This window comes from Olea europaea, chromosome 2 (genome assembly GCF_002742605.1).
Source record: "Olea europaea var. sylvestris chromosome 2, O_europaea_v1, whole genome shotgun sequence".
Lineage (NCBI taxonomy): Eukaryota > Viridiplantae > Streptophyta > Magnoliopsida > Lamiales > Oleaceae > Olea > Olea europaea.
Genome location: NC_036238.1, coordinates 27,818,953 through 27,843,933, shown reverse-complemented (window position 1 = coordinate 27,843,933; position 24,981 = coordinate 27,818,953). Strand labels below are relative to the sequence as shown.

At 36.2% G+C, this 24,981-nt stretch overlaps 4 protein-coding genes across 4 annotated transcripts; 2 read left to right on the top strand and 2 right to left on the bottom strand.

Annotated features, from left to right (window-relative positions):
• Window positions 1-210: 210 nt before the first annotated feature.
• On the top strand, window positions 211-627 carry LOC111374907. Its single transcript, XM_022997663.1, has 2 exons — window positions 211-279; window positions 382-627. The coding sequence occupies exons 1-2, from the start codon at window positions 211-213 to the stop codon at window positions 625-627; spliced, it is 315 nt and encodes a 104-aa protein (XP_022853431.1).
• Window positions 628-11,200: 10,573 nt separating this feature from the next.
• LOC111369461 (activator of 90 kDa heat shock protein ATPase homolog) lies at window positions 11,201-13,206 on the top strand. Its single transcript, XM_022990983.1, has 3 exons — window positions 11,201-12,211; window positions 12,628-12,707; window positions 12,775-13,206. The coding sequence occupies exons 1-3, from the start codon at window positions 11,339-11,341 to the stop codon at window positions 12,866-12,868; spliced, it is 1,047 nt and encodes a 348-aa protein (XP_022846751.1). The 5' UTR covers window positions 11,201-11,338; the 3' UTR covers window positions 12,869-13,206.
• A 758-nt stretch (window positions 13,207-13,964) lies between these two features.
• LOC111374897 lies at window positions 13,965-14,539 on the bottom strand. The gene is made up of 2 exons (XM_022997658.1): window positions 14,111-14,539; window positions 13,965-14,000 (listed from the first exon to the last, which is right to left on the bottom strand). Exons 1-2 carry the CDS (start codon window positions 14,537-14,539, stop codon window positions 13,965-13,967), a joined length of 465 nt encoding a protein of 154 aa, XP_022853426.1.
• Window positions 14,540-20,933: 6,394 nt separating this feature from the next.
• Window positions 20,934-22,975, bottom strand: LOC111369451 (homeobox-leucine zipper protein HAT14-like). Its single transcript, XM_022990973.1, has 4 exons — window positions 22,436-22,975; window positions 21,661-21,947; window positions 21,442-21,521; window positions 20,934-21,360 (listed from the first exon to the last, which is right to left on the bottom strand). Exons 1-4 carry the CDS (start codon window positions 22,695-22,697, stop codon window positions 21,144-21,146), a joined length of 846 nt encoding a protein of 281 aa, XP_022846741.1. The 5' UTR covers window positions 22,698-22,975; the 3' UTR covers window positions 20,934-21,143.
• Window positions 22,976-24,981: the final 2,006 nt, after the last annotated feature.

Sequence of the window (24,981 nt, the reverse complement as noted above, 5' to 3'; positions counted from 1 at the left end):
ACTCCATATCATCCACAAACTAGCGGGCAAGTTGAGGCATCTAATCAGCAGTTGAAGAGAATAGTAGAAGTCACTGTGAATTCATCTAGAAAGGATTGGTCTAAAAAGCTGGACGATGCATTATGGGCTTACAGAACAGCATTCAAGACCCCGATCGGCATGTCTCCATACCGCCTAGTCTTTGGGAAAGCATGTCATCTGCCATTAGAAATGGAGTATCGGGCATACTGGGCTATGAAACAGTTAAATATGGACTTGAATGCCGCCGGAGAAAAGCGTGTACTGCAACTGAATGAGTTAGATGAATTTAGAATGGAGGCTTATGAAAATGCAAAACTTTACAAGGAGCGAACCAAGAAGTGGCATGATATGCATATTCAGAGGCGAGTATTCGAAGTGGGGCAGCAAGTACTACTGTATAATTCGAGACTCAAGTTATTCCCAGGAAAACTACGATCACGGTGGTCGGGTCCCTACACAGTTACAAAAGTTTTACCATATGGGGCTATACAAGTGAGCAATGAGAATAAGGGTACCTTCACTGTCAATGGGCAAAGGTTGAAACACTATTGGGGCGGTGACTTCTCTAAACAAAAGTCAACCGTTCAACTCGAGACGCCAGAATGAAGTAGCCGCAGAAAAGTCGAGCTATCGACTATAACTTAGCGCTGGGTAGGAGGCAACCCACTGTATCCTTTTTATCTGTTTATTTACTTTATTATGTTTTCTGCATTAAATTAGAAAGTTTATTTTCAAATTCATTTAGTATTCCGTTATATGGTCATCGATCATCTAGGCATGTTAAAAGAGTCCAAGCACTGTGCACACGAGTCCTTAAGTATCACACACAAGTTCGGGTTGATTTACATTGTTTTGGGTAGTTGAGTGTGGAATTCACGTATTTCGAGGAATATTATGTTTTCTAAATTTCACATGTCAATATTTTAAAAATATATTTCTGAAAAATTGGGGACGTTGAGAGTCGGGTCAATTAAAAAAAAAAATTTGGACAAAAATGGCACTCTTTTTTATTTCTTTAATAAAAAAAATTTTTTTGTTTTATGCGATCGCATAGACATGGTGTCTATGCGGTCGCATAGACACCTGCCAAAGTTAAAAGCAAAAAAATAAATATACATATGCGACCGCATAGGATTTAACTATGAGGCCGCATAGACAAAAAAAGGCATGGGTTTTTAACCCACGCCCGAATCATTTGCTAAGGGCTTCAATATCGTTTTCGACCTCTCACTCTCTTCCCAAATCAATTTTAGGCTAACATCACACACCAATTCATTCATTGCATTGTGATATAATTGGTAGGAAATCCATTCTATCCATTGATTACACCCTACAAGGCAAGGTATGTGTTCTTTCACCCCTCCCTCAATTCCGTTTTCGGTTCTATTCATTATAAATGTAATTTTGGTGATTTGAGGGAGATTAGAATAGTTCTTGTGCATATGGATTGATTGTGCTTGTGTTGTGCGAAAATTTGGAATGATTCTAAACCAAAATTCTTTCCATTTCCACCATTTCCACTCTATGCTTGTAATGTGTTTGATAAATTGCCACATTGATAATTTTTGGGTATTTTGGTATATTTTGCCTTAAATTCATTTGATTGATGGATGTGTATGCGCTTGGTGATTGATTTTTGAATGGGGAACCATGTGAAATAGTAAATTTTTGGCTAGTATATGAAGGTCTCACAACGCATATAACATGTTCGATAAAATGCCCATCTTGGTAATCTAATACATTTATGAACATCTAGCATGACATTTGACTATTTGATGAATGGAATAACTCGTTGTGACATATTACCAACCAATGTGACTTAGACGACATCAACACACACATGCACAAAAATAGCTAAGTGATAATGTGCCCACAACACCCTCCGTCCCTTATTTTACACTACTGTTTGACACATCAAACGACCTCCGATTGAGCTGAAATTTGGGTATGTGCTAGAACTCATTTCATACTTCCATATGCCTGGAGGTTGCCCGGGACAATCTTGATAATTCTCGATGGTGCCCGGGGCCGAAGGTGTACACTCAATCATGACTCCAACCCTTTAACTATGAGCATATTCTCCCAAATTTTCTTATATTTTCATATGGACTATACGTTTATACTACTCTAATCATCATACATTGTTCATTACACCGTGGTAGTATACATGCTTATTGAAACAAGTTTGGGGGATTCGTAAATTACGTGCTTTTCATTTCATACGATTTCTCGCTGTATAACAAGATGTCTAATGCTAGCTATTTTCCAACTTTGCAGGATGCCACCAAAATGAACTTCAAAAGGAAAGGAGAAAGTTGGCTCATCATCCGGCACAGCATGCACTTGAGTGCTTGAAGGAGGTATACAAAGATTCTTGACTTTCGAGGTTGCAGCCTGTTATGAAAACATAGTGAGTCGATGGACGGTGACACCAGAACGGGCTGTTAAATTGGAAGACTTTCTTGGTTTCGAGCTGACTACTTTGGTGCATAACTGTGAATGGGATAAAATAGTGGAGCAGCCACATCAGAGTTATGAATTGTTGGTGGGGGAATTTTACGCCAACTTCAATACAGAAATTGACACCCCAGGGTCCGACCACCTACATCAGACTTGGGTCAGGGAAAAATGGATCACATTCTCACCCGAGGTTATTCAAGACTACTACCAGCTCACGTGGGAAAACATAACGCCTATACCAGGTGACTTCAATTGGCCTGAAGTGGCGGAGATCTTCTTGGGGCGACAAAATGCATGGCCACTCCCCACCACCGAGTGGCATCAGATTGAGCTGACACCATCTATAGCCATCCTGTGGCTGTTTATGTGCCACAACATTGAGCCGACCTCTCACAGGACCACATTCACAGATCCCACAGCTGGATTCCTTTATCACTTGTTGCGAGGTAATAAGATTGATCTTGCCACTCTTTGCTATGATCAGATACATCATGTGGGTACTTTGGGAGATAGACACAGCTCAATGATCTTTCCAAGCCTCATCTCCGGAATTTGCATAGCTGCTGGTATAAACATTGTATCCGAGGAAGTGGCTGCCAAACCCAGCCCCACCATAAAGTGCAGTACCTTGGAGGCCCAAGACAGGGCCAGGTTAAAGCACTGGGAAAAGCAAGAAATTGAAAGGCGCAGACAGCAGGAAGAGCAAGGTCACGAGCAAGCAGAGCAAGAGATGCCTCAAGCTCTTCCATCACAGGCTAAGTTAAATGCACAGCTGTGGCGCCAGATTTTCACCACCACCACGGGGACCAGCCGAGACGTACAGAGTCTCCAACAGGCTATGGGGACTTTGACGACTGAGATGCATACAGTCCACTGTGACATCCGCATTTCCACTGATATGTCATGTGCTGCTCGCCAGGATGCCCAGGCAGCTAGGAGGGAGATGGACACTATGAACGGCCGACTCAGTGTGTATGTGGGCAGGGTGGATGGCATTCAGATGAGGGTAAATGAAACTTGGGAGCGTTTGGACCGTTTGGAGACACGTGTTGAAGGAATCCATGATGAAATGACACAGCAGTCAGCACTGATGAGAGAGATCTTGGCGCACCTACCTCCACCTCCAACTGATGATACTGCAAGATCTAGCTTCCCATCGCAGTCCCCGTATTGATCAGGGGAGTATCGTTTGCCTTATTTGTATTCATTTTCCTTAAATTCTGCCTTCTAAACTTAATTTTCGCATTGTAGACAATGTCTTGTATAAGTTTGGGGGATGGTGGCATTATTTTATAAAGACATTCGGCATGTAACTAATTGCATTTCCACAATCCAGATTTATTTTGACTAATTGCTGCATGAGACATGCTTGTGAGTGAATATTGATTATGCTTATGTATACTTGTGTGAGCTTAATCGCCTTGTCGGCTATGATATTACTATTGGATTGGTACATTTCAGAACTTTGGAGTCGGTGTTAATTAGGCTAACTAATACTTGTTGATGCAATACTTGACATTCTTTATGCACGTCATTCATGCTTAACATGTTAGGTAAGTGATTGGGGTTTTGAACATAAAGTAGAGAGATAATTATAACCCTCTATTGAATTAACCCGTAAACTACCTTAAGACGGTTTGGTGATAGTTGAGCTATTATAGGAGAACATTGAAATGAGTGAGGCTCCGTGCATGAATTATTGTGTGGATTGCCTAAACCAGTGGGATGAAGAGTAGGTGAAAATCTTAAATTGAGGGTTGGTTTTGGATACCAGATGTCTAGAAAAATAAGGGCATAAACTGGATTTGTGAGAATAAGACACTTCTCTTTCGAGCCTTTATGACTCGAGCAAGTAAGCCTGTAAGGATATTTCAAAATCTAGTGCCCTAAGGTCAACTGATCTAGGAGTCACCGGCCTAAAGCTTGATACATGGGTCATATAGAAAGTAAGAAGTAAAGAAGTTAATAAAAAGTCATCTGATCGAGCCTTTATAACTCGGGTGAATAAGCCTGCAAGGGTTTAAAATCTGGTGCCCTAAAATCAACTGGTTTGGGAGTCACCAGTCTGAAGCTCGTTACATGGGTTATATAGAAAGCAAATGAGAAGATGATATAAAAAAAACCAGAGAAAATTGAGAAAAACAAAAAGAGACAATAACAAGAAGAAAAGCCCTTGGACAATTGGTGGAAGAAACTATACCTTTGAGGCGAGGCAAGTAACCTAGTTTAGTCTTGAGTGTCGAAGCAATCAAAACTAGGAGAGCCTTCACTTGTTGACGTGTGAACCTGTGATAGTGAAATTAATCCAAACTACGAGAGGGTGAGAACTAAAGCTAGGTAAACTCATAATTTTTAAACACAACCTCGGGATAATTGAGTGAAAAGAATAAGTTTGGGGGGTTGTATATCTCTCGAGCGAGTAAGGAGACATTTGACCACTTGGGGTCGGGATTCAAACTCATCATGAACTTGATATGTTAGCATGAATCCACACACACACACACGTCAAGTACGCACTTAACAGGTAAGGGTTGATGTCATCTTGCACTGATAAATTTTCATAAAATCAATTATTTAGTCCAATCCTGAGCCAAGGCAAGGTGTTAAGCCATGTTTGTTCAGAATTATATCACTATCTTGTTTGAGGACAAACAATAGTTCAAGTTTGGGGGGTTTGATAAGTGTGTTTTTGCACACTTATTTACATCACAAACATGACTTAAATACAAGTAAAATGATTGAATTGTTACTTAACTTTGTCAAATTCATGCAATGAAGGTAATTCTATGGAAATAGTGGAATTCAGGAGAAAAGAGCCGAAAAAGGACCAAATTGGAGCAAACTGAAAATTCAGGGACCAAATTGCAATTATTTGAAAGTTGACCCGATGAACACATCAAGAAATTGATCAAGCCAAGCACCAATTGGAAGTTATAAGGGAACATTGGAGCAACTAGGAACAAGAGAGGAGGTCAAGGAGTGAAGGAATAAAACTTGAGGACCAAAATGACTCAAACTAGAAGTTAGCTCTACTATGCGGTCGCATAGTATAAAACCTATGCGGTCGCGAGTGAACCTCCAGGGATTAAAAACGCCATTTTTCTTATGCCTATGCGGTCGCATAGGTATAATTTTTCCCCGATTTTTGCAGTTTCCTTATATGATTGCAACTCCTTTGGTAACCTAATTTGGACGGGTTTAAATAGCAACAAAACATCCAGAAGCCGCACGAACGAATTGGGAGGCAAAAACATTCATCTTGGAGTGGATTTGAAGGAAGAACAAGAATTGATGCGAGATTTACAAGATTTCTTCAAGTTTTGATAACCCGGTGATGTATTTTATTCATATTTGTTAGATGTCGTTATTTTTATCATGATAGGCTAGATTTCTGCAACTAGGTGATCGATGAACCATGTAATTATTATTAAACTTGCTATTTCATGATTTTGAATTATTAGTTCGATGGGATATTTGAATGGATTATATTAGTTTATTTATTTCCACAATTAATGTGCACTTAATTTGTGTGAATTTGGTTGTTTAATTCTGAATTTGAGAAAATTAGATTAAACTCGATATATATAATTCATCATAGGGTCCGATAGGGGATAGAAATATACCTCTATGCCCTATGTAAATCTTTAATTGCTCACAAAAAGATTATATGCATTCTTGTATAATTGCATCCGTCATAGAGATATAGGCTGATGATTTATGAGAATAGGTTCAATACATCTCGAGAGAGAGTATTGAATAGATTTAGGAGTATTGATTTGTCAAATTCTTATTGAATTATCAAAATTGTGAAATTAGGGTTTAATTAGTAATTATTTGGGGATTCGTGATCCTAGTGCATTCGTTTTACATAGATTTTCATAAATTGACAATACATTTCATTTATTTTTCATAACATTTCGTAATTGTGTCATTTGTTAAGTGAATTTAAGTAATTAGGGCTTGATTTGAAATTAGGATTTTTCAATTTGGGGATTTCCCCCAAATTAGGGTTTGATTTGAAATTAGGGTTTTTCAATTTGGGGATTTCTTCCAAAATTAGGGCTTTTGATTCCAAAATTCATTTTAATTCAATTAGTTTCGGTTAAGGCTAAAATAAATAAAATTGAACTACTCTTTCTCTGTGGGACGATACTCGGACTTCTAAAGTCCATTTTATTACTTGTCACGACCCGTACACTTGCTGTAATTTAAATTGAAAGAAATATTTCGCGAATAGTTTCCATGTCAGATGATTCAGACTCCCATTCCCTAACAATGTTCAGAGCTATGGACTTGTTTTTTCTTGGTTGTGAAATGGTAAGTTCATAGGTTTGAAGGGATCCTACGAGTTCTTCTATCTTAATTGTATCCAGATCCTTGCTTTCTTCAATAGCTTTAACTTTAGGTCTAAATCTCTCGGGCAAGGATCTAAGAACCTTCCTCACAATTTTAGGCTCGAGAATCCTCTCACCTAGGTTGAACTAGAGTTAACAATGTCATTCAATTTGGCACAGAACTCATCAAAAGATTCATCATCCTTCATCCTGATTTCTTCAAACCTTGAGGTTAGCATTTGCAATTTTGAATTTTTTACAGTTTTAGTTCCCTTATGCGTAGTCTCTAGAATGTCCCATACCTCTTTAGCAGTTTCACACATCGGTACTTTCCTAAATTCTTCGGGAGACACGGACATAAACAAGGCATGAAGTCCTTTGCTATTCCAATTGCAATCAGCTAACTCTTCCTTAGTCCAAAGTGAAATATCAGTTAGATTAACAACACCTGACACAGTTGTAGAAGGAGGCTTCTAATTTATTTTGTACACTCACCCAAACACGTTCATCTAAGGACTTAAGAAAAGCACGCATCCTAACCTTTCAGTAGGCATAGTTGCTTCCGTCAAAATACGGAGGCACAGACAGTGATTGACTCATTTAGACAACAGTGGGTCAGCACTCGAGTTTTGGCTCTGATACCACTTGAAATATCGTAGTTCGACCCAATCAACACCTAGAGGGGGGTTAATAGGTGTTTATGCAAAATTTTCTTTTTCAATCAATTAATAATTGCAACACGTCACAAAAATTAATTTGTCCAGATTAGTTCACATGCTTTACTATCCTATGTTTGAATACCGGTCATAAATTAATTGCAGAAAGATAAATACCACAATTATTTGATGACGGAGAAACCCCAATGTGGGTAAAACTCTGGGCCCAAGCCAGTAGGAATCCACTATAAACGTAAATGAAACTTACAATCAGCCAGACTCAACCTACACTGGTATTTCTGACATCCTGACCATAGTTTCCTCAAGCCCTTCCTGGAATGTGTGATCCTGCACCAATTCCTGGCACCTAGCCCTCCTGGATTGTGTGCTACACCAATTCCCAAATCTTGATTTTGTCTATCTCCTGTGGATTCAAGAGAGCCGCTTGTTCTCTAATGATCGGGACTCCGATCTCCTTCCTCGATCTCCAAGAATCAACAAAGGCACTAGAAAATTGTGTTGTGGTGTTTGATGAATGTTGATTTGATATTTGTCATTTAAGTGGTCAAATCAAATATAGGGTTGAATGAGAAAGTTAAAGTGTAGGAGAGTTTTCTTCAATTTCAATACCTTGAAAGCACATTACAAAATCGACGCAATTTTTCTCATGTATCTCTCTTTTTGGTATTTCTGGTCGGGTTAAAATGTCGAAAAAAGGAAAATATGATTTTATGGGTAACACTATCGCTCGAGCGATGCTGTTTTGCTTGAGCGAAGTGGGGGTGAGAAGCGAGCGATGACCATTCTGTTTTTGTCCCTCGAGCAACCATTCGACGACACATCTTGCCCTACTTCATAGCTCGAACCCTAGCACACTTTGCCAAAATTGCAACTGAGTCCCTCATCTTTTACACATGTGCACAATGACCCTAACCTTTAATAATTGACAAATTGACCCCATACTTTTGATCATTTACACTTTTACCATTTTGTTCACAGAATGGCCAACAAAAAATCTAACACAAGTCTTTCGCCTTGATTTGAATGCTAAGACCTCGCACCGTAATCAATAGCTCGTCCACTATGTACTCCACATTCTCACCATCACTAGCTTCTTCTAATTTAGCATGTTATCATATTTACCCTCAATATCACACACGTTTCTCCATTGTCACGTAAAATCATCACCCTTTTGTTTGGACATTGAGAAGCAGTGTTCCCCGATCCCAAGCACCTAAAGCATATGATATCTCGACTCCTAGATGGTTGGAAATCTTCCTTAGATGTGACATTGCTAACAATTTCTTCTTTTCCCTTTGAAAGCTCTGTTGTGCTCTTCGGAACAGCCCCATCTCCCTTGTTGTTGTCCCACTTCGATTTTCAAGATGGATTAGAACTCGAATAACCCGAGGGATACCTAGTTGTCTCCTTCGTCTTCACTTGTCTCTCAATTTTCACATCTACATGCATCATGTTCTCCGACTCTACATAATATTGCAATTCCACTACATTAGCCATTTTCCTATTTGAACCATTTAAAAATCTGTCCATAGTGACATCTCTATTCTCTTCAACATTCACTCTAATCATGACATCTCCATCTTCTTATGATAGTCCTTTACACTAAAAAACCTTGTAGATGCTCTGTAATTTTTTATGAAGCTCCCTATAGCAGTGATGGAGCATGAATCTCTTCCTCATGATGGCCTCAATTTTTCTCATGTATTAATAGTCCCCTCACGATTCATCCTCCTAGTTTTCACTACCTGATCCTACCAAGTAACAGCATAATCGGTGAACTCTGCAATTTTTACCTTCTTTTTCTCCGAGTAGTTGTAGCAGTCAAATATCAATTCTATTTTTCTATCCTACTCCAAGTATGCTCCTAGGTCACTCCTTCCGTTGAATGATGGAATTGCCATTTTGATATTGCCCATACTCGCATCAACTCCACATCCAACAAGATCTCTATCCTTCTTTCATGCCTAACTTCTCTATCCCCCATTATTCCTAGCTCGGCATCTACTAATGTCCTTTCATTAGTGTCACCACTCGCTTCATATTCATCACGATTATCAACTTTAGGCTCTTGCCTACCTTGCATTGGGAACTCTTCTAAATTGATCATTACATAAATTGGCAAGCAACGGGTCTTGCCTTTCCATCCATCCCTCTTGCCTATCCAATCCGTCCCTCAAATCTTCAAACAACCTCTCAAACCATCATATTAATTCCTCCGACATGTTGAATTGATTGTTGTTCCTGCTTGAGGTAGAATCGTCTCTGTCAGACATCTTAAATCTATAGTAGTATTTACCTTATGTGTATATGCTCGTGTATCACTCAAATTGATTTTTTCCTTTAATAGTCTCACCAATCTTATCTTTTTCCACTCGGATGCTTTCGCCAAAGTACTTCAAAGAACTAATTCGATCTCAATCAAATTTTATTCTCGAAGAATTCAAACTAGAATGTGAGCGACGAATTGTAACTTAGAAGACTCAAGGAAAGGAAATAACAAAAAAGTAAATGAAATTGACACTTTGAATGTGAATTAATATTAATCCAAGAAAGTAGTTCTTGAATTTTGATTGGACACTATCTTCTTTTGAGTTTTGGGCTATCTTCACAATATTTATTTTTCTTTTTATTTTTGCAAATTTTCGGATTTTTTTGGTGCTAAACACAAGAAGATTCAACAAGGAGCCCAAATTTTTTGAAAAGAAGTTAATTCGAACACTAATTTAGTGCACAAACAGTTTTTGAACTTTTTTGGAACGTTAGTTGCATTAAATGACCCAAAAGATGAAGAACGCAAAGAATTATAAGGAAAGAAAACAAAAGACTGAAACAAAAAAGGAAAATGATATAACCTTGATTTTTGAATCCCAAACTCTTATACCAATTGATGTAAATCCACGTAGCAATTGTAATTTTGAAACACAAAATATTGATTTGACCCAAAAAATCAAAGTTTAGAGTTCGATCCAAAAACATTAAACCAAAGAATCACCACGATTGCAGACAATATGTTAAATCCGTGATCACGAGATTCAAGAATCTCATCTAGATTGTTTGAACGCCACAAAAAATAATTTTTGATAAGTTTGTAAATTAATTCAATAAAGAACAAGAAATTGAAAGTAAAATTGCTTACAAAATAATTTCTCAATTTAATATATGAATGAAATTTGTTTACAATATAAATAATGAGTTTTATTTTATAGGGAACCCATGATCGATGTTTCGTCCATCGTTGCTTGAACAAACAATTCCGTCATTTTCTTTTACCCTCTTTGCTCGCGACCTAATCATAGGACCTTCTTCAACAATCAACATATCTTTGTCTGGACTTGTTTTTGTTCCTTGGATCACATCAATTGTTAATCAATGAAATATGCTCACACTTTTAAAGGTCATGAGAGGGCGATATGAACGGAATATTATAAGCTTAGAAATGAAATAAGTTATTAATTAACACAATAAATATGACATCATCTCATTGGGTGAAGATGAGCCATTAAATGTGACTTCATCTCATTGGGTAAAGATGAGCATTTAACATGGTGGCGGCTCCACCGGTAGGATGGTACGGCACCTACCCAAGTACCTCTTGTGGAGATGTGATGGAGGAAGTCAAATAAAGGTTGACTTAATATATCGTAAAATGGAAATTTGATACTTCATATATTTAGAAGTTTCCCCACCTTCTAGACCCTTCTTAGATAACTCTCTTTTATATTTTCCACTCCCCATCTCTAGACCCTTCTTCCTCTCGAACCCTCCAGATTTCCTCTTTCTTAAATTCACCTAAATCCTATATCACCGTAACCTCTGCAAACACCGGGAGAGACTAAATCCCACAAAATGGCACGATTGGGAGAGGGAGACAAGCGATGGATCGTGGAGGACCGTCCCGACGGCGCCAATGTCCACAACTGGCACTGGGCGGAGACGGACTGCCTTGAATGGTCAAGAAATTACCTAACTAACGTTCTCTGCAACAAACCTATACTCGATGGCGAGGGCAATTTCTATATCCGTATCAAGGAGCTTGCAAAACTCGAGGGCGAGGCCTATGTCAATGTCAGAAAGGGTAAAATCATTCCTGGATACGAGCTCCATTTGGTTATTTCTTATGAGGCAGAGGCAAAGGATTCTGATGGCAGTTCCGTATTACGTACTGAGGGATCTGTTGAAGTGCCGTATATTTCCGATGAGAATGCTGGGGAGGATCCGGAGATTAAAATTTCGATTAAGGACGATGGGCCGATTGGGAAACGATTGAAAGAAGAATTTGTCGCAAAGGGTAAGCCGTTTGTGTTCGAGAAAATTAGGGAGTATGTTGATGCAATGGCGAAAGGCGGGCCTGCAAAGGATGATTTGGAGGTCAAGAAAGTCGCCCCTAAGAAATCCCCGGCGAGGAATAGTAATAGAACTGTGGAAAATAATTCTGTGAGCAGTACGAGTACTAAGAAGGTAAAGCGGAAAGAAGGGTATAAGACGATTATAATGAGTGAGAAGTTTAGCTGTAGGGCGAGGGATTTGTATGAGATATTAATGGATGAGAATAGGTGGAAGGGGTTTACACAGAGCAATGCGCGGATAAGTAAGGAGGTCGGAGGGGAATTCAATATTTTTGACGGGTCAGTTTCGGGGGTCAATGTCGAGCTGCAGGAAGGCAAGTTGATTGTTCAGAAATGGCGGTTTGGGAGCTGGCCTGATGGCATAATGTCCACGGTATGTGATTTGTTAAAAGTTTTTCTTAGCAATCGTTAATTTTTACTCTTATCTATTTATATTGAACTGTAAAATTGACATTGCGTTTGGAATTTGTATTTGATGAGCAGCCAGTGATAAATGTTAAATGTGTGTTTTCTTATGGAAAGCTGGATCCATAAATGTTATGTCTGTATAGAGTTAAACTTAGCTTTATCTCAACTATCTCGTGAAGGGATATATCTCTGTACGCCGATTATATTCTCAATTAATGCATTATTTGGTATGTCTACTGAGCTATTATTGATTAGCTGTCTAAATAGTTGATTTGTCAGTTTGAAATGTGGTTATGGTTACCTGAATATGCATTTCTGCTTAGTATTTCTAGGTTTCAATTGGTTAATCTACTAAAGAAATGTGGATGCTTGATCGTGCAGGTCCGTCTTACTTTCGATGAGCCTGAATCTGGGGTAACAGTTGTCCATCTCTCACATACTGATGTTCCAGAGGAAGACAGGTTGGTTTGATTTATTTGGTTGTTGAATTCTATAGAAGAACAGCGCTGATTTTGATTCTTGATGCAGGTATGGAAATGCTACTGTTGTCGAAAATACCGAGCGGGGATGGCGCGATCTTATTTTTCACAAGATCCGGGCTGTCTTTGGTTTTGGAATATGATTTTTCTTAGTCCAGAAGTCCTAAAGTTTTGAATTTAGTTACATGGTCTTTTTGAATATAAATATCATGGACTTCCTTTGACAGTATTGCAAGCAGATCATACTTAAATGGTTGTGACCAATTGTTTTTCAGTAAAGTCCTTACAATTCTTGTCAGGTTTATGAAATTAAAATGAAAGAGATCCTTGCTGTGTTGTAATTAATTGTCTGTGATTGATTGTATGAATTTCCCTACATGTCATAGTTACTGGGAATTATGAAAACCTTTCATCTGTGCCAAAGCTCTGGGCTCCTGGTGAAAGATATTAGTAGTATTATGCTTTGATGTATGTTTGCAAATCCTCGCTCCTAAATATCCAACTTTTGCTATTGATTGGTTTTTATGTGTAGAAAGCGATAGAATGCTTTTGATCCTCTGTGACTGAAATTCGGAGTAATTAGCTTACTCTTTGAGTTCAGTTCAGCCAAAAGAAATAGCTCTCATTATGCCCTTTTTTATTTATTTATTTATTTATTTATATATTTTGTTTTCATGCCAACTGTTTTAGTGAATATAATCCCGTGCCTTCTCATTCTTGTTCTTTAGTAGTTCACTGCATTTCAATTTCAGGGAGGAATTAGTCTGTGAAAATGTGATTCCATTTTTCTATGCGGAGAATTTCTTTTGATATATGTTCTTGTTTTAAGCTTACTGTGATGTGTGTTTTTGAGAGGAGTTTACTTGCTCTCACTCCATTCGTTGTCCTATACCTTCAATGAGATTTGGCTGTAGACAGTTGATTCTATAGGTATATTTTGTGAATAGGATTTTCAGTTCAGGAGGCTATCTCCATTCATTTCTACTTTCTTCGACCCTGTTAAACTTGCTTATCTTTGGCCTGTTTGGTAGGTTATTTAGGCGCCAGTTATATCCAATTCTTTTTCATTTTGGTGGTTAAAATAGCTGCCTAAAGCTATTATTTTTTTTATTTTTTTGATCGGTAAATGTAAATATCATTGATAAAAAATATTCATATACAAGTACATCGGACATACTCGAGCAATCAAAGTGCGGAGATTACAAGTACTCCGGGCATATTTGAGCTAGCAAAGTAAAACTAACGACCAGTACACCGGCATACCCGGGAGAAGTTCTAAAAAGCAAACACGAAATGATGAACAAAACAGAAGTTCAAACGTCAAATGTCAAAGATTCAAAAAGAATCAAAACATATGGATATGAAGAGAAAATAACTTTGTATACGTGTGTTTTGATCTTACGAACAATGCCTTCAACATTAGGTGTTAAATCCTCAAAAATATCCCTGTTACATGCCATCCATAAATGGTAAATGGTGCTTGCAAGAGCGATCCACTTAGCTTTGCTATGCCATGTTGTCCACTGAACTTCTTTCTTAATCCATTTCAATGCGCTTGGTCTGGTGGACATGGAGCGTCTAATGCCCAACCAATCACGGACATGTCCCAAAATAGCAAAACTGATTGGGCAGGAGAAAAATAAGTGACACTCAGTCTCCTCATCAACTCCACAAAAAATATACCTTCGATCAATATTCAAATGTTTCAATTTATCCTTTGTTAGTAACTTTGATCTAGCTCCTAACAAAAGGATAAAGGCATGTTTCGGGGTGATATAGGAGTTCCAAATTATTTCTGTCCAGGCAACTTTCATGCCCTTTGTTCTAAAAAAATTATAAGCTGCTGCTACAGAAAAGTTGCCCCCGCTGTGCATGCAATGAAGCTGTCTATTGTAGCCATAGAAACTGCATCAGGCCGTGCAGTGTGAGGTGCATTCTGATCTGGTCATTGAAGCTGTAGGAATCTGTCATGAATTTCCAGTAATCTTTTAAGTAATGGAGAGTCGTCTTTCCTTGTCGTGTAGTCCCAAATGTCCCTACCACCAAGGAAAATCATATTTACCCACTTCACCCAAAGTGTATCTTTTTTGGAGTGAATGTTCCAAAGAGTTTTAGCGAGGATCGTCGAATTCCAGCATTTTATTTCTCTAAATCCCAGCCCACCTTCTTGTTTAGGTAAGCAAATATTTCTCCAAGCAACCAACGGCTTTTTTGAATCCCAAAGAAAGTTACGGCATAAGCTAGTAACCTTAGATGCAACCATGGATGGAATAGGAAGAAATGGAGAGCCAACGACATACAACACCTTGTAGGACGACTCTCACAAGTTCCACTCTCTCCGCAAAAGATAAAGTAGCCCTTGACCATGCTCCAATGTAGTCCTTAATTTTGTTGATGAGTGAATCATAGGAGCTGATTTTAAGTTTTTCCGCCGCAAGAGGAATTCCCAAGTAACGAAAAGGCATAGATCCTTTCAATAAGTTTGTTAGTTTTACAATATCCTCCAACTCTTGTCGGTGGACACCGCCGTGTACAAGTTTGACTTATTAACATTCATCTTTAATCCGGACATATCTCCAAAATTGGATAAACATTCCATTAAAATACCAACCGAGATAGCATCTCCTCTAGCAAAGAGCATCAAGTCATCCGCAAAAGCAAGGTGGGTAATCTTTAATGGACCACATTTAGGATTGAAATTAAACTCACTATTTTTGGTAGCTCCCTTCAACATTCTTGAAAAGTACTCAAGACAAATAACAAACAAGTAGGGAGAGAGCGGGTCAACTTGACAAAGCCCCTCCTTTCCTTTAATGAAACCATGGAAGCAACCATTCAATGCAATGGAGTTCGAAGGCGTTGTGATACATTCCATCACCCATGCAATGAATTTTGCTGGAAATTTGAGCCCTTTAAGCACACTTTTAAGAAAATCCCAATGAACCGAATCATATGCCTTTCTTAAATCAATTTTAAGGAGGCATCTAGGTGCAACTCTTTTCCGGTTAGGTTTATTTATGTCCTGTGGAACGTAGGTGCTTTAGGGGTGTGTTGATCATGCACTCTCGTCCTTGGCTCGGCTAATCCAACTATCCAGGACAAGGATGCTGATGCTGTCGGGCTCAGATGAAGGTAATCAGTTGATTAACTGTTTCAGCTTTCATCTTGAATCATATTTCTTGTTTTTAGTACTGATGACGTGTAAGTAGAGACAATGTTCTCTAGAACCGATCAGCCTCATTGGAAACGAGGTTTTGAACCTCACCCGGTGTCTTTGATAAACCATTCAATGCCAGTGTATTCGAAAGGAACTCAAAAGCTTCCATGCACAACTGAATACCTAAATTTTAAACCATTTTTCAGATGAAACTGAAACTGCTGAATAAATACCTAAAAGCATTGAGGTCAATCCTAAATTCCGACCACAGTGAAATTAGTTTTATTTGCTTCTTGTTCTTGCTTTTTTTTTTTTTTTTTTTAAATGGTTTGATTTGATTTTGAATAATTTTTTGATTATCGAAACTTAAATTGAAAATGTTGATGGTTTACATGGATATGCCCTGTTTGGTAATCATTATTTTAAGATACCTTTTTTTTCTACACTTCCATTTTTATTTATACATTTATACAATAAAATATTTTACAAATAAATTCAAAAATTTTCGTTATATTTTAATTATTGAAAATTTAGCATTCAAAGTATTGTTTTTCCGAATTAAACCTGTATAACGTTTATATTAGCCATACGCTAAACTATTAAATGAACGTCGCTTTGGCCGAGTGGTTCCACGAGAGTTCGAATCTCTCAGGCGACATTAAACTTTTACTTTTTTCCTTTTTCTACTTGAGTTATTTTTGACCGAAAGGAACCATTAATCCCCATAATTTTATTTTATTTTATTTTCTATTCTTTTTAATTTTGCTACTTGCACATTGATTTCTAAGCATTATGATCAACGGGAGAGGGACATATTACTTAAAACGATAAATTAAACTTTTTTTTCCTTTAAAAAATTGTTAAATACTTTACAGTCTCTAAAAATTAATATAAACACCTCTTTCGAATTTCATACACACTTTCTGATCATTTCTTTAAATTCTTCCATTACAAGCCATGCTCTGTGCCCTCCAATCACTTCATTTCACCATCTTTCCATATCTGCAAATGCAAAATAAAACTCGCAAGTTTAATCGTAATTACTTTAATTAATCAATACTTAAAATAAAAACTCGGAGTTAAACTCACTTGAAATGTTGCCATTTTCAGGACAAGAGAGTTGAAAATTTATTAGTAGCCAAATATGAAATTATACAAATATTTTACACGAAAAATTCAATAAAAACTAGATATTTCCACGCTTTACTAATGTCCGAGAATGTTACTCATATATTTTATTTTGTCAAATCGATGTGCAACTAATTCTCATTGTTATGACAAAATGATCATATTTTAGTTTTAGCCCCCGTTTGTTTTTCATTTTTTTCCTATTAAAATGAAAAATATGACCGTTATCCATCACATCAAGCCATCAAATTTGAATTTCTATTTCGGGTTCATAACGACTATATTTTTCATTCTCATTTTTATAAAAATGGAAAACAAACCCCCTTTAGATTACTACATTTTGACATTGAATTGAGTTTGTGTTTAGTTTTTATTTCTAAATCGTTTTATTTACATATTTTTGGTCTATCTATAATTTCATTCGGAATGTTGAATAGAAATTTGAATTTTAGAAAAGAAAAGAAACGCGTGAATAAACCCAAATGGTGTACGGGTCACGTTGACAAGCTAGAATTGATAAAAAAAATAATAATAAAAAATAAAAAAATGCGTGATAGATGTCTAAATCATATTTCAATATTCAATTATATTATTTGTAGAATCATGCTCAACAATAAGGATGGACAATATTGGTGTTGTCAAAATTCAGGCCATTAATTAAAAAATAAACGGTTTTTGAGATGTTATCGAATGTGATGTTATCGAATGTGAGTTATCAACCAAGATTGCTAAATTAGATTGTACATGTAGCGTGATTCAATCTCATTTTTCTATTTTTGACATTATATGCCTATCATGGATGAAACTGAATATCATGAGAAAAGCATCTGCATGAATAAAACATCCACCGTGCAAGAAAGTATAATCGCTTCGAAGAAGAAGTGGATCCCCAAAGGGCCCACCTCTAAATTCTGTATGGTTGATATATATGACTCCCGTCGATGTAGCTTAAACATTGTGGGAAAAGTCTTTACATGGATGAATCATCTACCGTGCAGGAAACATGTGCATCTCGAAGAAATCTTTGCTCTTAAAGTTCTCAATTTTTATTTATTATAACGCTTATATATTTAATTTTGTTTCCTAACAATCTTATCCTCAGTTCTTTATTAGTTAACACATCTAGCATCTGATAATAGTTACTATCCAAAAAATCCATTAAAGGCATAAAACGACTTGCTTTTCATCATACTTTATATATATATAAGTGCGACAAAGAATGTTTTTCCTCATTTCAAAGTATACAAAATATTTTGACAGAAATCATCATAAAAAACGAGATGTGTTAATTAATAGAAGGTTTTTAATTTGCCTTATATTCATGTATATCAAACTTCATTTGACAACATCTAATCCTAAGTTCTAACACAAAATCATAATTATTATTTCAAAAATATGTTTCTTCCAAGTTTGATATTATTTACCTAGGTTCATTTGTTTACTAACAGTACACTTAAAAAATGGAAAATCGACCAAACCAATCAAACCGAATCGACTCGGTTCGGCTCGACACATGTAGTTGATTTTGTTTGGTTTTCTTTTAAACAAAATCACGATAAGTTCGTTCAGTCATGATTTGAAGTTTCAAAATGTTGGTTAACCGAACCATCCCAACTCATTTACATGTTTACCTTTTTTTTTTTAATTTAAGAAAAATCAAAATTAAAATCAAAAGATAATCCTTTATCTCATAACTATATATTGATTCCTTACAATCTATAATGTTGTCAATAAGTAATAGCATTGAAAATTTCCTTTCACAAGCTCATTATGTTATACTTGAAATTTTTTTTTTACTCAGGCAATCAGACTACATAATATATTTTTAAAAAAAAAATCTTTTAAGTTTTTTGTGGATCCGTCTCTATTAATCTGATTTTATTTGTTAATCAATAGTTCTTATAATATAAATTTATTTAATTATTTTAGTTCTTATAATCTAAGTGGGGCTAGAATTCGGACAATTTTTTTTTTAAATGTAATTTGGACTAAAAATCCAAACCGACTAACCGAACCAATTCGGTTTGGTTTGGTTCAATTTAAGAGGTAGAGTAGGTTGGTTTGGGTTGAAATTCGCTAAAATCTATTAATTTGGTTTTGATTACGGATTGGAGTTGAAACTGACCAAACAAAACCACTCTCAAACTTATTTAGAAGAGGTGAGATGTGACAAAGAGAAACATAATAGAGTCTAGATGAAAAATGAAAGAAATTACCCCCATATGTATAAATGGGCCATAGAACTGATTAAAACTCTCACAATAGGGGCTGGTCCAATTTTCATAAGCTTGAGTTAGGAAAAGCGGAAATTACACATATAGTGCAACAATAGGGAATGAATGGAAAATTGTTGAATTTTATTTATTTATTTAAAATATTTTTGTTAAATATTGCAAAATTACAATATAGAAGGGCTTTATAAGAGAATACGATATGTAATTTTTTACGAAGAAAATCGGAAAACTTTGCATTTAATAAATTACAATATTCGTAACTTACATTCTGTGTCATTCTTGTTACAGTGTATGTAATTTTTGACAATTGAATTTAGAAATGTTAGTTATGAATTGCGATATAATGACTAATTTGTTAGTTATATTACAAACTGCGTAATCTCTTGGTGTTTGTGTGTGTAATTCATGTTACAAACCATGTAATTATTTATTAGGAGTAAAATTTAGTTTGTGATTTTGATTGAATGAGAGATGGCCAGTAATTAAGTCAACCACACTTAATTTCAAGGCAAAAGAATAATAATTCTGCACATGAATATCATCACAATAACGCGTAAAAGTAATGATGATGATAAACACATATTTCTAATAATCATTGACTTTAATAATTTCTTGATTAGTTGAATCAATCATGATAATTGTCATTCTATAAAGTTACATGATACGATAAAAAGTAAAAAATGAAAGATTTGCAATGTGAAAATGTCAAGTCAAGTCATCGTTACAAGTTAATGATCCAATGCAGATGAACCAAAGGAGGTCGAGCGCAAGATAAGGACGACTACAGGAGACAAATCCTATAGGCAAGGTCGAGTAATTTGGCTGACTAAACCAGTTTTCTAAACTCGACAGAGACTAGGTCGTCTAAGGTCCCCAATGTGAATTAATGTAATGTTGTCATCATTTGATCAGGTTTTCCATCTATCTTCCTCAAATTAAAAAGAATCACATCGCCCACCTCTTTCACCATCTTACGTAGGCACAATTGTATTGGGAACCAAACCCTTCATGGGGTGGCCAAGTTATTAGAGTAGTTTGGCTGAGTAAGGCCGAGTAGTTTGGCCGACTAAACCAGTTTTCTGGACTCGACAGAGACTAGGTCGTCTAAGGTCCTCAATGTGAATTAATGTAATGTTGTCATCATTTGATCAGGTTTTCCATCTATCTTCCTCGAATTAAAAAGAATCACACCGCCCACCTCTTTCACCATCTTACATAGGCACAATTGTATTGAGAACCAAGCCCCTCATGAGGTGGCCGAGTTACTAGAGTAGGTGAGTACAGAGGTTTTTGATCATGAGTTCGATTCCCTCTATCAATACTTTCTCGGACGAGCCTGTCGCACAGAACTTGTCTAGTGCGATTTATCTGACTTGCGTGATTTGCAGGCTATTACGCAAGCCTGAAGGTTTATCCAATGAGCACCGGAAGGGTAGCAATTGCGGATCCCCCGTCATAATACAAAAAAAAAAAAAAAAAAAAAAAATTAAAAATAGTATTGAGAACCAACCATGTTTTTTAAGCTATCACCTTTGTTCGGATCTCCTACACATGTCGAGAGACTCATCAAGGTTTCAGATTTCACGTCTAATTGATGCGAAACTTTTCTCGAAACAAATAATATTGGCTTCATGAACAATAACAACAACAATGAATAAGGAGAGTCAGTCAATGCTTGAAAATATGAAATGATGAAAAATCAGAAAGTGACAATTCATAATCTGTCTCAATAAAATTAATAGCAGTACAAAACATTTAATTATCTAATCAAACAAATTAAATTCATCAGCAGACAACAAGGCATTCCAGACATTGTAAAAAGTAAAAAATCCAAGTATCTGTACAAAGGCAAAGAAAAATATCGTTTTTTTCTGTTCAAGAAGCAGCCCGTTGGGGATGCTAAAATGAAACTAATTTAGGTTTAGCGGTGGCGACGCGCTCACAAGATGGGCACATTGTGAGAGTTGTGGCAGGTTGCTGCATGTAAAAAGGTTGTGAAGCCTTCAAAGCTCTTAATTCTTGAATCTCCTTTTGCAACCTCCTATTTTCTTCTGTCAGTTTCTCACAGCATCTCTTTAAATACTCACAATCTACTTCTGTCTGCTTCAACTTTGTTCTGCAAATCATAAATGCATCAAGTAATCGCAAAACCAGCAATTGTTTTCTGAAATAATTAATATTTTGTTCCAACACGTACCTAGCTCTTCTGTTTTGGAACCATACTTCAACTTGGCGTGGACGGAGATTCAACTGCTTTGCAAGAGCAAGCTTTTGTTTCTGCGTATCAGTGAGTTGCAATATAAGCACAAAATCATGACTTTAACCTTCGAATGAAATACGATTAACAAAATTTATTAGTTATTCCGTCGAAAAAAAGACACATACACAGAGGTTTAACCATAGAGTTCTGACTTACAGGGTTGAGGGTGTTGTGCTCTTTGAAGCTCTCTTCAAGAAAAGCAGACTGTTCTTTCGTGAGTCTAAGTTTTTTTCTGGCCATACCATTTTCTTCCTCATCACTTGCCCTTGAAGAAGCCCCTCCATCTGCCTCACATTCCTTTGCATCTCTTTTGCCTCTTGTGTAAATTGAAAAATCCATTCGAAATGATGAAACTGTGCTGTTTGGAGAAGACTGTGCTGCGCCATTTTCAGCTTCCTCCACCCCTAAAGTCCTCTCTAACCCTTTTCCCCTTTCATTAGCCACTGATGCAGAATCAAACAATATGAAAGATTAATAAACCCTATGAAAATAAATACAAAAATTGTCAAAAATTTAAACTTTCAGACGAGACAAATTCAATTCTAGCCGGCTTATGAAAGTTATGTTACCTATAAGTCCTTCCATGTAAAAACAAATCCTAGTCTACACGCGTGCAAAAGACAATGGCTAAATTCAAATATTTTCTCTTTAATCATTTAAGCTTTTAGACAAAACAAGTTAAAAATCTACAATAAAAAATAAAATATTATATAGGTAGCAACTGGTGCTACAAAATAATCAGAAATTGATCTTATAAAAAGAGTTGAAATGTTCCGAGGACATATCATGCAAGGAGAAGTTAGTAACTGTGAATGAAATATCAAAATCATTCTGGGGAGTAAAACCCAAAAAAATAAAAATAAAAATAAAATTATAGAGAAAAATTTCAAATTTTGAGAACAAGACAGATTAAAAAAAAAAAAAGTATTACAGTTTTGAGTGAGCCAAGGGAAACGAAGACTTGATGAAGTTTGACTGCGTGGAACAGGAGAGAAAGGCAGAAGATCAAGCTGGAGGGGTAAATCTGATGAAGACCGTTTTCTTTCACTTGTTTCTTTCTTGCTGATTTCATCTTCACCTTTCATTCCTAAAGCCATGCAAAACCCTAGATCTTCTTCACCATCAATTTCCCGAGACTTGCCAAGAAAAGTGAATCCCTTTGGTATGTCACCCAAACTCAGATTTAGCTCCATGGGAGATTTTAGTTTCACTGAGGAGAAAGAAAACAAAAAAAGAAAAGAAAAGGAGGGTTTGATTGAAAAGAATTGATCCTTGATTGAAGGGGCTCAAGAAATTTAAAAGAACAGGAGTTGTATAGTATTCAATCTCGAGTTCTGTAGCATCTGCTAAGCAACTAGACAGGCTAATCTCATGGCCTAATCTTGCTTTGTCAAAGTAAAAGATTGTCCAAAAAAATTCAAGATTTTGCAAAACGCACGTGAATCCATATAGAAATATATAAATATGTATATTGTGTGTGTGTGTGTGTGTGTGTGTGTGTGTGTAGGGTGCGGGTGTGCGGGGGGTTGGGGGAAGAAGGGGAGAGAGAGAGAGGGAGAGAGTGGAATTTTTTAAAAGTAATTATATATGTGTAGTACATCATAATTTGAGGGCTACGAATGATGAAAGTTGGTATACTATTAATGTTTAGTATTTAAGTCTCTGAAAAAAATTGGCAAAAGTTATAGTTGTGTCTACATTTTAGGTTTGGCAAATCTATACTACAATTGAATAATAAATGATATTTATAAAAATTTAAAAATAAACATAAAATTGAATGTAAAAGAATATTTCATGTATAAATGTTGGTACTGATGTAGACAGTAAAATTTATCCTACACATTCATACTGAGTCGGTATACTATTAATGTTTAGTATTTAAGTCTCTAAAAAAAAGAGGCCAAAGTTATAGTTGTGTCTACATTTTAGGTTTGGCAAATCTATGCTACAATTAAATGATAACTGATATTTAGAAAAATTTAAAAAATAAACATAAAATTGAATGTAAAAGAATATTTCATGTATAAATGTTGGTACTGATGTAGACGGTAAAATTTATCCTACACATTCATACTGAGTATTGGAGTGGACACGTGGTTCATCTGTTTACAATCATCTTTGAACTCAAGGGCTTGTTTGAGATTTTAGATGGGCTATGGTTCATTTGAATATATTCTTGAAATTCGAGTATTTATTTGAGATCCCATACCAACTTTCTTGAGATGCATTTTTCCCCCTCACTCAGCGGCAAACTATAAATATTTTTAATTACATTTAGGTCCGAAAACATATCTCGTTTGAAAAATACAAACCCTTAAAGAGCGTAGCCGCCCATCAGCAATGTTTATCACTATCAAGCATGAGTAAGAGTAATAGTAGCCGGCTTTTTCAGTTTTCCACAAAATGCAAAAACAATAGAGTGGAGGGAAAAATGAGTGTGCGCACTACACTCTCCATGCGTCAATTACAAGACTCTCACTTTCCCTCCTAAGAATCAGTAGCAAGAAACTGAGTGTTTTACAAGGAAAGCTGTCACAGTCACAGCACATAGAGCCCTTCCAATTTCCCTTGCATACATAATTCATACACAAACTATTCAATACGTAAATAAAAATTTAGACATGTAGCATACATGTAAAATAAGAATCTAAGCTCCCACGTTACCGATAAATAAGTTTCCAAGTCACTCCGTACGTAAGTTTTTAATCCTTGCTTATCAAGCAAATAAGTATTTATATGTAAGGGGGAAAAACCAATATATTCTTGAGAGTTATAATTGTAAATTTGTAAACTACGACCCTACTACATGTCTGGATACAAAAAAATATGTTTGACCAATTTAAATTATAACTTAAACTTTATTGAATGCATAAATTGATTAGTATCTCGATTGAAACACATACAAGTTTCTAACACTTCTAATAAATAAAATTAATTAATTAATTCTCTTTTATTGCTTGAATTTAAGAGGAAACTTACTTACCGATAAAACGAGTTGGGGTTCCGATAAATTTGGCCGGAGAAAAGATCATTATTCTTGTAGATTACTGATTGGTTTTTTATCGAGGCTGCTTTCCGAATTGCTGCTCTCACACTAGCCAGTACTTGCTCCAGTTTATTGTTTTTCCTTGTCTGCATTAAAGATAAATTAGTTCGATTTTGATGTGATTTGGGACTGTGCTTGTGTGGGGATGCTAGTGGTTTTGGAGAGCATGATGTTTTAATTACCCTTTTCTTGGGTCAAAGAAAGACAATTTAATATTTGTAAATGGGCATCAAATTCGAAGAAATTAATTAATTGACAAGAAATGACTCTGATCAGACGGCTGCTGGCTGCTTCTGCCCCACCAGATTTCGCTGACTGGCCAAAATTTTGGTCTAAACAAGGCACGCTCTTTGGAACAAAAGATTGCATGGTTAAATAAAAAAAGAAAATAAAAGCCACTTGAAAGTTTGGTCGGATTAACATAAATTAGA